General features: G+C 39.6%; 1 protein-coding gene across 3 annotated transcripts in view; it reads left to right on the top strand.

The window, feature by feature from the left end:
- The window catches only part of TTC3 (tetratricopeptide repeat domain 3), a 192,774-nt gene that overhangs the window by 110,994 nt on the left and 65,893 nt on the right, over nucleotides 1-15,887 (top strand). For all 3 annotated transcript variants that reach the window (XM_089677913.1, XM_089677912.1, XM_089677911.1), the window contains 8 exons: nucleotides 1,326-1,438; nucleotides 4,734-4,860; nucleotides 7,370-7,492; nucleotides 9,620-9,721; nucleotides 10,119-10,211; nucleotides 11,434-11,498; nucleotides 13,242-13,372; nucleotides 14,344-14,673. In XM_089677913.1, the coding sequence (XP_089534039.1) occupies nucleotides 1,326-1,438; nucleotides 4,734-4,860; nucleotides 7,370-7,492; nucleotides 9,620-9,721; nucleotides 10,119-10,211; nucleotides 11,434-11,498; nucleotides 13,242-13,372; nucleotides 14,344-14,673 (1,084 nt within the window). The remainder of the gene's footprint in view (nucleotides 1-1,325; nucleotides 1,439-4,733; nucleotides 4,861-7,369; nucleotides 7,493-9,619; nucleotides 9,722-10,118; nucleotides 10,212-11,433; nucleotides 11,499-13,241; nucleotides 13,373-14,343; nucleotides 14,674-15,887) is intronic.

Below are 15,887 nucleotides of genomic sequence, written 5' to 3'. Positions count from 1 at the left end.
CTTTGGTCCCAGTGATAATGGTCACCATAGAAGAGGTAAAAATCTCCCCAGCTTAGGCACAGTCTGCAATAAAAATAGCTCAGCACTGTCTTTAATTGCTTCCCTGCTGCCCTGTAGCAGAAATACTGCTACAGGGCGGCAGGGGTGCGCAAAATCAAGTGTGTATATATACCTGATTTTGTAATTCCGGGTAGGGGGCATGCACAGCCGGGCTGTCAATCAACGGGTCCCGACTGGTGATTACCGAGGATGTCCGACGGGGAGGAGGGCTGCTATGTTTACTAACAGTCGTCCTCCCTGTTGGCTTGGGCACACTGCTCTGGATGACAGCACAGCCATCCAGAGCAGTGTTCTTACAGTGAAGCACCAACACTCTGCCCTCCAGTAAAACACTCCCAACACATAGTTAACCTTTTGATCGCCCTCATGTTTACCCTTCCTGCCCACTGATCACTGTATTGGTTTCACTGGGGATGTCTGTGACACCAAGTCAGTTGCCCCCAGTGTCAGAATGCCCACTGCAGCCCCGCTATAAGTCGCTGAATGCTGCCATTACTAGTAAAAAAAAAAAAAACACAAATTCCAGTATATACAGTATAGTGGTGGCCACACAAAATATTGACACTTTGGGCCCAATTTGGACATTGTCACTTAGGGGTGGACTCACTTTTGTTGCCAGTGATTTAGACATTAATGGCTGTGTGTTGAGTTATTTTGAGGGGACAGCAAATTTACATGTTATACAAGCTGTACACTGACTACGTCACATTGTAGCAAAGTGTCATTTCTTCAGTGTTGTCACATGAAAAGATAGAATAAACTATTTCCAAAAATGTGAGGGGTGGACTCACTTCTGTGAGATACTGTATACCGTCATTTGTAAATGCTATAACTTTCACGTAAACCAATTAATTTTACACGTATTGGGATTTTATTTTTAGCAAAGACATATAGCAAAATACATTATGGCCTAAATGTATGACAAAATTTGATATTTTTTTTTTTTTACTGGACATGTTTAATAGCAAAATGTAAAAAAAAAAAAAAAATTTCTCAATTGTCGGTCTTTCTTATGTATAAAAATACCACCGAAACAAAGCTCAGTTAGTGGGAAAAAAGGACGTAAATTTAATTTGGGTGCAGCGTTGCATGACCACGCAATTGTCAGTTAAAGTAACGCAGCGCTGTAACGCAAAAAAATGGCCTGATCAGGAAGGGGGGTAAACCCTCAGGAGGGCAAGTGGTTAACCTCTTTCCATTCTATTAAAAATTACAAAAATATGCAATTTTCTATTTGCTAATATCTACTTATTTGTTATCTTTAGGAATTGGAAAGGGCTGAAAGACGCTTAAAGGAAATTATCCAACAGCACTCTAAAGAAAGGTTTAACTGTTTGGCTTTCTATTGCATCGGTAACGTTTATCTCAAGCAAAATCGGTAAGAAAAAAAGTTTGTTGATTTTTTTTTTTTATATTCAGGATAGCATTTCTAAACAGCAGATATTGTTACAGCCAGGGGCTTATTTAGGTATAGTGTTGTCCTGAGAACCCCTGAATGATTTAGTTTCTGGATAAGTTCCACACATGTACATATTGATGATCCAATGAGGGGATTTACTAAAGCTGGTTCACTCAGATTCTGGTGCAGTTATGCATTTTAGCCAATCAGCTTGTAACCTCAGCTCGTTCAATTAAGCTTTGGCAATAAAACCTAGAGGCTGATTGGTTTCTATGCAGAAGTGAACCTGATTCTGCTCTCTCCAGCTTCAGTAAATAAACCCCGGGGTGTTACATATCCATGAACCTCACAGGACTCTCAGTTCACTTGAAGGTAAAATTATAGTCAGGTGTTTCAAATATTGGCAGCAGAATTCAGTAGCACAGTGGGAGTGGTTCCTTCATCCACATCGAGTGTGTGAATGGGTTCTCTTTTTTTTTTTTTTTTTCAACTGACTGGTTGACTGAAACAAAATGATCAATTTATGGGCTGCCTTAGCAATTAAAACAGTGTTTTAGAGGTGTGTTAAATCATTAAAGTTTAACGTTCATATTTAGTTATACCACTATTCAAGGTTCTGCTGGTTTAAATGTGTGCTCTTACCCTGAGGCTATACGTTGCCTTATTGTAAGTTACAACATGTCTGATTTAAGAGTTTAAGGGAGTTTATCAAGTGCCCCCAGATCATATTCTGCCAACTGTTCTGGGGCTTCTTGCTGCAGACTTTCTGATGGTGCTGATATCTGCAGCCTGAAATCCTGTTACCTTGATTTTAGAGTCTCTTCCAGTCCTCATTGGCTGCATCCAGTGTGGCTGAGTCCTTTTCTCTCTCAGCTGAGGTTCTTCAGTAAACGAAGCATAAGGAACGTACTGCAAAGTCTCTTCACTTGTTTGTTTAGAAACATCCCTTTCATTTTTCTATTCCCCCGACCACATGCAGGGCCTTACACTCAGTCTGCCATATCCTCATAAAAGCTCTCCTCTGCATGAAGATGTGCTCCAGCTTTCTAAAGTAGGGGATGTTTGTTAATCTTTGTGGACACTTGAGCAGATTGCATTTGAGGGTGGTGTAATCCCAGAGCTACAAACTGGAGGTTTACTTTCCTCCCACTCCTTGGTTTTTTTTTTTTTTTTCACCAATTTATGTAAATACACAGATTAGTAGATCTCCATTGAGCCCTCTCGTTCCTTTTGGATCAAGATGTCAGCACCCTAGTTTCAGAGGCAAATAGTTCCAGGCATTTTAAGCCACCCTGCTCACTGCTCCCAAGCAGGAGAGTTGGGACAGATCATATATTCTGAGCAGAACCTCCTAGTCCAGTCTTGCTAATAGTACACATTCCAGATGTAGGCAATTGGAAGACAAACTTCCTGAGCCAGCAGTTCCTCAAACGAGGGAAGTGGTCCCTACACCCAAAGGGGTTCCAGGACCTCTGTTGTTGAACTAGCATACCCCCCTAGGACAAACTTGACAAGTTTGTCTCCAGGTATAGGAATCCTACAGAGGAAGCAGTGGATACTCTGGTGGCTCGGTGATGCCAATAAGTTTTGACCTTTGCCTTTCCTCCCCAGAAACTTCTCCCTTGTCTGTTTTGCAGGTTTAAACTAGAGGGTATTGAGGGTATTGCAGTATTTCTCATTACTCCAGACATGTAGTCTCACCAGGTGGTACATCAGCCTGGTAAGACTCCTAGCAGGTGCTTCATGGCCTCTACCAGGACGTCAGGATCTTCACACCAAGGACTGATTTACTGTCCTGCTTCACAGTTGCTGGCTTTAACGGTTTGACTTAAGCCCAGGTTCTGAAGGACATCTCTAAATCGGTGATTTCTATGGTGATAAATGCTGGGAAGGTCTACTCTTCACAAGGTCTGTCATTGGGCATGATAGGCATACCTAGACATCCACCTATTAAAGGAGCAGTTGGTGCAGGCTCTTTCGGACAACATGAAGTTTATTGTCCATCTGTAAAGACAATGTGGATAGATTCAGAACCTACTTATCGTCATGAAGAGTCTAGTCCTAAACACAGCTTCTTCATGCAGCTGTGTCTGGACCAGTGTCTGACTCTCAGCACTATCAAGGGTCAGGTTTCTGTGTTCTATTTGGTTTCAGAAACCATTGGCCTCTCACTCTCTGATTAAGACCTTTGTACAGCAGGTCTCCCATGTAGCTTTGCCTGTCCATTTCCCATTGACTCCATGAGCTCTAAATCTGATTCTCTCTGCACTTAAGGATTAACTGCTTGAAATTTTCCTTCATTGTTTGGAAGTGGTTTTGTTGGTGCAAGACGATCTTTCAGCTACTGCTTTTTTCAGAAATACTGATTCCCTCTTTGCCATCCTGGATGGACCCTGAAAGACTACACAGTTTTCTCTATACATCATCTTGGACTACAGTTTGTTTGTTTGTCCGATCACCCTATAGACGGCAATATAGCCTAAAGATTTAGGACTTCCTTTTTCCCCTCAGTGGACTCCCAAGAAATAGATTTTTATGGATGGCCTAGCTCAGGGGTAGGCAACCTCTGCACTTCTGCTATAATGAAATTACAAATCCCATTATCCCTCTTCTCCTGGGGGTCATGCCTGTGGCTGTCAGTCTTGAAATGCCTCTTGGAACTTGTGGTTCTACAACAGCCAGAGTGCCAGGGTTGGCCTATCCTATGTCTAGCTCTTGGGAGCGTTGATAGTTCCGGGAGTTCTCTATGCTTTATAACATTTGCTAGTCACCAGCAGTGCATTTTTATTTAACTGTTATTAAAACACATAGAAGATTTCGGCTCCATGCACACGGGGCGTTTTAATAAAACTGTTAACGTTAGCTGTGTAAAGTCACGTTAAAAACGTGAGGTTTTTTTTTTTTTAGCGGTTTTAGCTGCGTTTTTTCCGCATTTGTGGTTTTTAGCTTTTTTTTAGCATTATTTGAGGTTCAAAAAACATCTAAAAATGCTGGTTTGCAGCGGTTTACCACGTTTTTCAGCGTTGGAGCATTTTTACAGCTAAAAAGCTCCTCTAGAAACCCATTAGTTCTGGGTTTTTTTCCAGCCAAAAAAAGTTGATTACAGTCTATGTGTACATGAACACATAGGATATCATGCTGGGGGGTTTACTAGCTGTAGGAAAAATCGTCAAAAGCCAAAAACAGCCGCTGTAAAAACGTCCCGTGTGCTTGAGGACTTCTTGATGAACTGCTCATTTTTCCATTTTCTTATTAAATGCTTTGTTTCTGCTAGGTTTTCTGATGCTTTGAATCAATATGTGAGGTCTAAGACCATGCTGATGCACAAGATGGTTCCAGGAGTGCTAACCTGGCCAACAACATCTATTGTCATTGAAGAGACCAGGCCAGAAAAATTACAGGTAAGTAACCAATTACTAGCCTAATCAATTTAGTAAACTTTGTAAATGTAATATCCTTTTAACTGCACCCATGTCTTTTCTCCATGCAGTTACCTAAAACAGCCAGTAAACTTACACTTCACGCCCTTTGACCACACGGGTTACTGCCTGTAATACCCCTTCATTACCAAGCAATTTTTTAGGTTTCAGTGCTGTGACAGTTTGACCGACAGCTACTCTGTTATGCAACATTGTACCCAGGTGAGGGCAGCATAGTGGCTAAATGGTTAGCATTTTCGCCTGGCAGTACTAGGGTCGTGGGTTCGAATCCCAACCACGGCACCACCTGCCTGGAGTTTGCATGTTCTCCCTGTGCCTGCGTGGGTTTCCTCCGGGTACTCCGGTTTCCTCCCACACTCCAAAGACATGCTGGTAGGTGAATTGGCTCCTGTCTGAAGTGGCCCTACTATGTGTACGTATGAATGTGAGTTAGGGACCTTAGACTGTACGCCCCTTGAGAGATAGGGACTGATGTGAATGTACAATATATATGTTAAGCACTGAAATTGATGGCGCTATATAAGTACCTGAAATAAACAGTTTTTGAGACAGCTCTATCTTTGGTTGGTATTTTAACAACTCCAGGCTTTTCTATTTTTTACTTTAAAACATCAAAAAGACGAAACATTTTGAAAAATTGGACTGTTTTCCTTATTTTCTTTTAAAATTAAAATGCAGACACCCCAAGATTATCTTTTTTGACACCATCAATTTTTTTGGAAATGAAGAAACATGCCAGTACTGAGGAGGTTAAACACGGAGCTTGAGAATGTTGCACTAGATACGTTAGTTTACAGTTCATACACAGAAGGAGAATTTGAAGGGGTTACATTCATTGGCAGGATGTTGATGAAGGGGTTCATATTCAGATGGTCAGGATAAGGGAGGTGAGGGGTTAATTCACAGCTCACATGGCGAGTACATTGGAGCATAGGAGAAGGGGGGCCTGAAAGGGTTTTAAAAAAAAATTCCTGTGTTTCTGCTACAGAATGAATGGAGCAGCAGCTGCCAGATCCATTCATTCTGTGCTTTTTCATAAGTACTGATCTCTTTCCCCTGTTGTAAGGAGAAGGGATCCGCACTGTAAATAGTACCATGTGATCGCTGTGATGACCAGTCACAGTGATCCCATGGTACTCATCTCCTTGGATTGGCTGGGTACACAGCAATCACCTACTGGATCAGCCCCTGACAGCTATTTATCCTGTGCCGTTAATAAACAGCACTGGGTAAATAAAGGGTAAAATAAATAAATAAATGTTCATTGGTACAAAAGTGGTTAAACAAAATATAAAGTAAGTTTTTGAAAAAATAAAAAGGAATTTGAACTAACCATCAAACCCACCTCTCATGGCTCTCATAAGGTCTTTGTCAGTTCTGTAACACATTACAATCTGTAAAATCTCCTTCTAGGCTTATAAAAATTATTATGTAATACTTTACAATCAATGTGTTTTCAGGTCCCTGTACTACATAGTAGTTTGTAGATCCAAGCAGATTGTGCAGTCATATTGTAGCTTGTTGAGCTTAGTACATAGCATGACCTTTTCCCAACATTCCACCCAACTTGAACATTAACATATCCCCAATACACATTACAAGGAATGCTTTTCTTATGGAAGCTTAAGTGTTTCTGTATACTATACCTATGCCTTATACACTAAAAACAATATGTTTGCAACTTTCTATTAAATGCATTATAAATCTTCCTACCTGAACCTTTTATTTTTCACCTGCATGTTATGTGCATTGATCATGTACATCCATGTTTTCATTTGATGCCTGTATGCCCACCCCATAGTTGAGTGCATTTCCAAAATGTCATGTCAGCGGTTTCTGTTTGTGTTCAATCATGCAGAATGGCACTGCACAGGTTAATGCATGACCTCTGTCTGTAGTTTAAGAACTGACAGTCCCTGTGAGTAAATTTCTTAGTCCACAATCATAGTTTGATTTGATACAGGTGCAAACAAGTAGAGCAATTAACAGAGATATCCATGCCGTCTTTCATCATATTAGCACTCCTAAATTTGTGATGTAACACAGAGGAAATGGTCAGCCTTGGATTGCGCACTGTATAACCCAGAGCAAAAAGTTGCTTGTCCCTTTAGCAAATAGTGACAAGCTGGATGAATGAATACATGGACATGGGGGAATCTCAGCCACAGCATAAGCGCCAATCATACAACGTATGGCAAACAAACAACACGAGGAAAATAACTACACTAACGCCTAGTTAAAACAACAAAAACATTGAAACGTGGACAGTGCCTTTGCGATATAGCTTTTGTGATCTGTGCACAAATGACATCATTTGCAAGATGCATCCTTGGGCTTTCCCAGTCTTCCACACAAATAATGTGTTGTTTGAATCATTGCTTCTGCAAATAATCAAACGTTGTTTTCCAGTCAGCCTGTAGATTTGGTTTTGTAATGTTTCTTAAGCTCTTTGTTTTTTATTTTTACTCAGATTCTCTTGGATAACCGCATAGAGGAATGCAAATTTCCACCTAAACCCGATGCGGTTTGCCGCTTTGAGCAGTGTTTGAGTTTACCTAAAATCCAGATCTATTTTACAGACCCTGATTTCAAGGCAAGTACAGCTAATGTGTCTGACATTTCAACAGCTCTCTGACATATGATGGCAGATGCCATACACCAGGTGCATGTAGATATACCAGAAAAACCGCAGATTATAGTATTAAAGAAAAAGTAACAGGTTTTATGGCTAGGTTTAACCTGTGTCTAAACCACCATTATTTTGAAAAGCAATCTGCAACCACGATGTGTGAACTGCCATTGCAGCTTAAGGGGGGGGGCTTTAAAAACGCAGATCAGCCACACGGTTTCAACTTCCCCGCCAACCATTAGTCTAAATGAGGCCTAAGTGAACACATTTAAGTTATTTTTTCATTGGTTACCTAAAAATAGTTTGACGTTCACTTTTTTATTTGGTACCTTTCAATATGTTGGTTTTATTAAACTAGGGAACAAATGTTGCAGGACTTCGCACAAAGTTTTCCCTAAGTCTCCCTGTAAATTCTCACAAATACCTGTTGAATAGAGAGCAGTGTTGTTCCCCTTATGTAGGCATTCTGAGTTTAGAGCCGAGATGTGCATTGTACAGCACATGTGCCTTGCAGTATGTACAGAAAAGTTTAACCTCCTTAGCGGTTTTCCCGAGTGTAGCTCGGGGTAAAATTTCAATACCAAGAGCGGTAACCCCGAGCTACACTCGGGCTTACCATGTGGCGTTGCTCAGGGGGTCCCTGCAGCACTTACCTTGTCCTTCGCTCCCGTGATGTGTCCCCTGCAGCGTCCCCGGCCATCTCCTCCGGCCAATGCCGGCATCCGGCTTCCGTGTTCCGGTCCCTGTGACGTCGAGACGTACAGGCACCGGAACCGGCGGGAAATTTGAAATTTTTAAAAAATTTCTTTTTTGCTGTCATTGCTGTTTCAATGCATTTCACATATATTTTGTCCCTACTGCTTTGTCCTGTGCCCTGCCTGCATTTTGACTGTTCTTTCTGCCTGGAAACTTAGAAAAGTCCATGGTGTCCAAAAACAGTCCCTTTTACGTCAAAAGCGGTTTTAGAACAGCGATAGTAAATCAGAACCATTTGCAGAATTGAGTGATAATGATTCGTGGGGGAAATTCGTCATCAGACACTGAAAACGATTTTGCGACTTTGCTCAGCGATGTGCGAACTTGCCTCTGTATCTCAAATTTCAGTGTTTTTGGTTTGATTATAATATTGAATTAAATGTATTATTATATTATCATTTTTATGATTATTAAATTATAATTTATGATTTCGTGTTTTCAAGTTTTATCATATCCGGAATGTTTACTAGACTCTCTTGTTCGGACAGATTTCAGTGCGTTATTCCTAAAAATTACAGCCTACAATAAAAAAACTACATATTTCCATGCAAAATAATGGTACTGCTTTCAGCATAAAAAATCGGAAAGAATCATACCGCCAGGGAGGTTAAAAAAAATCACTAGGAGCCCGGTTAAAGCTTTTTTGGCAAAACATACTTTGCATGTCCATTCTGCTTCAAAAAAAAATGAACATCTAGAGAATCTTTGTTGTGGGACTTGGCTTTATTAACATTGGAGCTGATTAGCTGATGTGGGTGCTGGTAGTTTGCTTATTTTGCTTTACTTGTAGCTATACTTTGCTAAATTTGACCCATTGGTGTCTTAAAGCGCAGTCAAAAAAAAAAAAAAGTAAAATTAGTACAAGGGACATAACTTCGTAGGATGTGCCCTTTGCACCGAGACTGCTTCTGTTAGTTGAAATCCTATTCTGTCAATGCCCCCTCCTCACCTCCGCAGCTATAATCTTCTTGTGCCATAGAGGTTAACAGAACGGGCTGTTGAAGTTCTCACCGAGAGTGCCTGACTATGCCTGCTCTTTCTGCTGAGCTGCTCCATTCATACAGCTTGTGTGAATGAAACTCGATCTTTGGAGGGGGTGTACCTTTCAATCATACACCCATCCTCCATTCATAGATCCATTTCTGCACGCAGCCTGTAGTGGGTGGAACTGCACAGGCTATGTACAGCACAGTAATGATCTCACCACTTTTTTTTTTTTTTTTTAAACTTTTGTGTATTGTTCCATATATATATATATATATATATATGTATATATATAGATATATATCATATTTTTCAGATAACCATTGAAGGGTTTTTGCTCTTGTTTTACAGGGCTTTATCCGTATGGTGTGTTGTCAGTACTGTATAGTTGAATTCCATGTTTGTTGTTGGAAGAAGTTGAAGGCCACTGCATATTCTGATAAGAATGACAAGGTAAGCTGCAGTTTTTCATGCCAAAATTTAGCAAATTTTACCCTCCAGGGATGGATGGAGGTTGGGGGGCGGGGAGTGAGTGGAGATGGGTTTTAAAGATGCTGATGTAGAAAAGGTATTGGACTACAGAAAGAACCATGTGGAGTTGTCTTCTCAGGCCTTGGGTAAGTTTTTTTTTTTTTATTTTTTTTATTTTAACTGGTGTCCTGATTGGATTCCAGCTAAGAGTTTTCCCAATCCTAACAGAATAACTCATTAGGGTCTGTGTCAAGCATAACAGTTCATTAGGGTCTATGGGGTGGAACTAAACAAAGCAAGTTTACAAACTTCCAAGATCATTCAGATTAAGAGGAGTAGGCTAGAAATAATGTTTTTTTTTTTTTCTCCCCCCTTACAGGATTTCCTAAGATACTCCTGTCTGACCCCAGACTGCAGAGGACTTATTTCTCATATTGTAATATATGATTCTACAGGGGAAATAAAATGTGAGGTATGTTACTATGAAATGCTAGATTCACATTGACCTTTGCTTTTACTGATTCATAAAATAATGTTTTTTTATGTTTATATTTATTTTTATTTTAAAAAATGTATGTGGTATAAACAACTGCAGCTTGTAGCACATCCCAGGTTCAGTGTCCTGAAATGTACAGGAATGTGTTTTCACACCAAAGGTTTTAGAACCAGCAGATCATTATATTTTACTAAATTTGTTTACTACAGGTTACAGGATGTCTTGATTGCTCTTTATACTGCCTTTTTGAACAGGCATTTTAGCCATTCGCTGTCTGTTGTCTTGGTATCATATTAATTCTATCCTAACCCTGAATGTGTAAATTGCCCTCAGTCTAAGGCTGGCCATACACTATACAATTTTCTGTCCAATTTCTTCCCAATTTCCTTTAGATTTACCTTCAACTATGTAGTGCAAGGGCCTGCCTAATTGGATACAATTGAAAGTGTTGTTAGGTATGACCTCCTATTATATGGTTTTTGGTAAATCTAAACCAAAAATCTCAAGAAAATTGTATAATGTATGGCCAGCCTAATGCCTTTCACTCAGACAAGCCTTTAAAACTAAAATGACTCGGCTTAAATTATGTCATCAGTGGTAACTTCTGCTCCCTTCCCTCCAAAATAAACATGCTATTTTAGACCCAGTCTAGGTCTCTGTGCTTCGGAGATTGTGGCCAGTGTTAATTTCATTGAAAATATTTGTGCTCATCGTAAAAATCTTTTTCCTGGAGTTCATTCAGGGACACAAGTCCAACCTCTCTGTTCGATGCTGCCCTTGGTACTGCTTTGCTGTAAATCTGAGTCGTGGTGGTAGTTATGGGGGTTATCCTGGGTTGGCCTTCAGCTTTTATTTGCCAGCATCCAATCCTCCTGTAGGCAGGAGTGTAAATCAAAGGTTTAAGACTTCCTGTGTCCCTCAATTGACTCTACAAAAAGGATTTTAGGGTGAATGCGATCATTCTATTTTCACTTAGCAATGCTGTAATGTATGAATCCTCTGTCAAGGTTTTTGCTGTCTTAGCGGGTAACTTTTTGTTTCTATGAACACCAGTAGTGAGGCAGTAGTTTAAAGAAAATCTCAGAGCTTTTTTGCCCGCCCTATCTATATATAACAAAGTGTTTCCATTGTTTATAGCGCATGAACATTTATTTTACAGTGAATATATTAACTTTTTGGTCTTAAATTTGCTTTCTAGTTTGAAGATAAAATAGTAAAGAAGAAAGAACCACATAAACCTGCTGTAAAACACAAAGGCACAAGGTAAAATCACTTCTGATGTAGTCTTTATAACCTTGTAAAAGCATAGAACTGCATGTTACCAGTGTTCATGATTTCCAAACTTCTGGAGCCTTTAAAACGTATTCACTTTTGTATTCTTGAATAGTGCTTTTTTTAACCCTTTCGCTGCAATAGCCATTTTTGCGTGCATGCTTAAAAAATCATTTTAGGACTGAAGAGTACATAAAACTCCAAAAACATTTTCTGAAAGCAGGTACCCAAGAGAATAAAACAGTGGTAGCTCCAATTTTTTTTATGTCACATGATATTACCACAAAGGTCTGAGAAACTCTAAATTTTAGTAACAAAATACACTAAATTTAATATTAGGGCACACATAATAAATTACCCACTTTTTGGTAAAATATAAAAGACGAGGTTGCATCGAGTAAATAGATACCCAACATGTCAAACCTTAAATTTGCGTGCGCCCATGAAATGGCAGCAAACTTCAGTACCCTTTTTTTTGCATGCGTGACACTTTAAAAGCTCCCTATAAGTCATCAGTTTAGCGTTATGAAGGAGGTCTGGTGCTAGAAATATTGCTTAACTCCGGCGTGCGCAGCGATATGTAACGTGTATCACAATTTAGCATTTTCATGTGCATATATGTGGGGATGTAACCTCAGTACGTATATGTGGGGGTGGAGGGCCTCAAAAAAAATTTTTTTTTTCTTTTGTGCCTATGTGCTTGGGAGTAACTTAAATTATTTGCAATTTGTAAAAGATTTTTACTTACTTTTTTTTTTTCATCAAATAGGGGGAAAATAAATTCCCCCGTGTAATGATGTTTTGGTGACAGATTCTCTTTTAATGAGACATCCAGAGTCTAAAAGCCCAGAGCTTCACTGAAAGTAATGCAATGCACATTGCATTGCAATACATTATTTCCCGGCCATGCTGGCAGAGGACGCTGATGGGTGGACCTGGAAGTGACATTTTACACATCACTTATCAAGTCAGTAACGAGGGGGGGTGGAGTGGACATGTGTCTGCTCTGCTCTCTCCCATCTACCCAGTGGCACCTGTTATGTTGGTTCCAGGCCCACAGATGGGAGTGGGGTGAACCATCACCATTATCGAGGGTATTTGGAAGTAATTGGACGCCCGAATGCTTCCATCTGACTGGCAGGAGTCTGCTTGTAAGATTTACACACAATCCTGGTAGCTGCAGCCACTCGGAATGTGTGTAAAGCCTTCCTAGCCTTCCTGCTGTCAGGTCCATACAATGTATGGACCTGGCAGCGAAGGGGTTAAAGTGCCCCTGTGCAATAATTATACAATTTTTCTGCTCTAATAGGGGAAAAAAAAGCTGCGCCTGTGTTGTGAACTTTGAATATGTATTTACGTATTCAGACTTCACAAAACCAAGTTAGTAGACGCATATCCGAAGTGAATAAAGCTGTAATTAAAGCAAAAGGTGAGCTTTTTCCAGCTCGGTGATTCTATTTTTGTATTTAAAAAAAAAAAAAAAAAAAATTCTGACATGTTGGTGTTATCTTTCACTTGGATGTTATAGGTTACACTGAGTAAATACAGTTGGATAAAACAAAAACTGTCTGTCTTCATTTCAGGCTGCAAAGGGGGGGTGATTCTTTTCTATACCCACTCTACATATTTCCTAAATGGCTATAGCTTTACTTTTCTCCTTACTATATCCTCACGTAAGCATTGTCATCCAGATCACTCCATTCCTTTATCTTTTCTATTCTATCTTGTTTCAAGTGGCAAAAAACATAAAGCTAAGCATGAAAATAAAGCAGAGCGGAAGAAAGTATTCGAGGAAGAACACCTAGATCAGCCACATAGTGGTAATAGAGGGAAACGTCTAGAGAAGATTCCGCCTGATCCAGTTGGTAAGTGGCAGTGTTGCGATTTCTAATGCTAATGTTAAAAAAGCTGTGCAGATTTGTGATCTAGAGAGATACGTGTGGGAGAACAGAGTATGTTAGGAAGTGTGGTGACTGACGTCCAATATGTTAGCCATATTTACTTATAGATTAACTTTTTTTGGGGGTGGGGAGAGAGTGTTGAGAGGGGTAAAAGAAAATACTAAAGTTACTGTGATAAATTTGCTCCTGTGAAGAGAACAGATTTGAAATCTAGTTTCCTGACTGGACAGTCTTTTGTCTCTATTCAGAGAAGATGGAGGACTAGGAATGTGACGGTCTTGCATTTAACGTGCAGATAAATCGGCCATATTTCCTTTTTGGCCTTCTACAGAACTAAATATTAAAGTTTGTAGGTAAAATAAAAAATGGCAGACTAATGTTGACAGTTCAGACAAAGCGTCTTCATAGTTTTATTCTCATACTTTTAGTTTCAAGTAACTGCCTGTATGAGGTAAGGGACAGACAGCTATGCTGATAGTCTGCAGGGGCTGGACATTGCACCTGCGATTTGCGGATCGTGGGTGCAATGCTCTGCAGGCTCCTTTAAAAAAAAAAAAAAAAGTGCACATTTTTTTTACCTGCAAAAAATGTGCATTTATTTATTTATTTTAAGGTGAACCTACCCTTTAAATGTAAGGCAGACCTGTTATCTCAAGTTCTTTTTTAGTAAGTGACTTTAAAGCCCAATTCCAGCCAAAGCTCATGTTGTTGCTGTCATAATCCCTATTGGAGAGATTCCCTGTGACTTCCAGTCGCCAGGACAGGAAGTGAGAGGAAATCTTCCCTATGGGCACACAAAACAAAACCTGACAGAGGTTTTAACCCTTCACCACTGTATCCAAAATGAAAGTTATGACTGGGTTGAATTTGAATTACAAGAGAAGCTTCTTTCACCTTGTCTTAATACAATTTTGTTTTGATTTTCATCTTTCCAGTGAGTAATGGCTACCATATACCATGGGATCCTTTGTTGATGCAAGTAATACAGAAACAGCAGCTGATAATTAGGGGATGCCCATTATCCTTTCCTAAATTTTGGGACTCTATAGCTGCATGGAGAGTTATAAGTGTACAAGAACTGAGCGAATTTGACAAGCATGCCAGCCTACCACCTCCGTCCAGTAACAAGATGAAAAATCTTCTCAATCATCTCTACAAGCTAAACGACAGAGTCAAAATCAGAGTTCTTCTCTATCTGCTAAAAGTTCACCATGAACATATATCTAGTGATCTGCACAAGTGGATCTTGATGATAGATGAAAAAGGTAAGCAAGTAAATATTTAGTCTTTCTTTCTTTTTTTCTTTCTTTTTTTCTTCTTTCTTTCTTTCTTTTTTTCTTTCTTTTCTTTCTTTCTTTCTTTTTTTTTGTTTCTTCTTTCTTTTTTTTTTTCTTCTTTTTTTCTTTCTTTCTTTTTCTCTTTTTCTTTCTTTCTTTTTTTCTTTCTTTCTTTTTTTTTCTTTTTTTTTTCTTCTTTTTTTCTTCTTTCTTTTTTTCTTTTTTTCTTTTTCTTTCTTTCTTTTTCTTTTTCTTTCTTTCTTTCTTTCTTTTTTTCTTTATTTTTCTTTCTCTTTTTCTTTCTCTTTTTCTTTCTCTTTTTCTTTCTCTTTTTCTTTCTCTTTCTTTCTTTCTCTTTCTTTCTTTCTTTCTTTCTTTCTTTTTCTTTCTCTTTCTTTTTTTCCCTCCTGTATGTTGAAAATACTTGCACCACATAACAGAAGCTTACCCCCGCCAACAAAGCTTTAGTTCCACTTTAAAGGATAAGTTCTCCTTTGGAACATGTTAAATGTTCCACCAGTTTTAGGGCGGTACATGTAACATGTTCTCATAGCTGCAGTGAAACAACCCCTTTACTAAAGCACAGAAATAAACTAAAGTTAACTCTCCAAAGAGGAATGCTACGGCTCCTGTCAGATTCTGACACTTCTAGGTATGTCTGATGTATGGTCTGCCTTGGCACACTGGGATTCCTTTTGCTGGCTGCTGCGGGACTACAGAAGGTAGTAGGGATGGCAGGGCTGGTAGAGGAAGCCATGGCAAAGGACAATTGGAAGATTCTGACAGAGGCAGTAGTATTCCTTTTCTATAGGGTGACTTATACTGTATTTCTTTCCTTGCTTTAAAGCTAGCTTGACACTCAAGCTTTAACCAGTTCTTGACTGTGCTATAGCCGTATGACGGCTACAGCGTGGTTGTCCAGTTCTGGGAGGGTGTCATATGACGTCCTCCCAGAACACGGCCCCAGCGTCACACACCCGGCACTGTCTGTGATCGCTGTGTCCTTTGAACACAGCTGATCACATGACACGGTAAAGGGACAATCACACCAAACTTTTTCCCATGTGATCAGCTTTGTCCAGTCACAGCTAATCATGTAAATACACTTGCTGGTTAACGGCAGTACTTTTCTCACGCTGTCACAAACTTTTTTTAAATATTTTGGTAGAGTAGGGGTGAGAGAGAACCCCTGTCAGTTTTTG

Source organism: Staurois parvus, unplaced genomic scaffold, assembly GCF_062004578.1.
Source record: "Staurois parvus isolate SC_StPar_1 unplaced genomic scaffold, SC_StPar_1.0 ptg000195l, whole genome shotgun sequence".
NCBI lineage: Eukaryota > Metazoa > Chordata > Amphibia > Anura > Ranidae > Staurois > Staurois parvus.
Note: the sequence above shows the minus strand (reverse complement) of the source record. Positions and strands in the feature narration are given on the sequence as shown.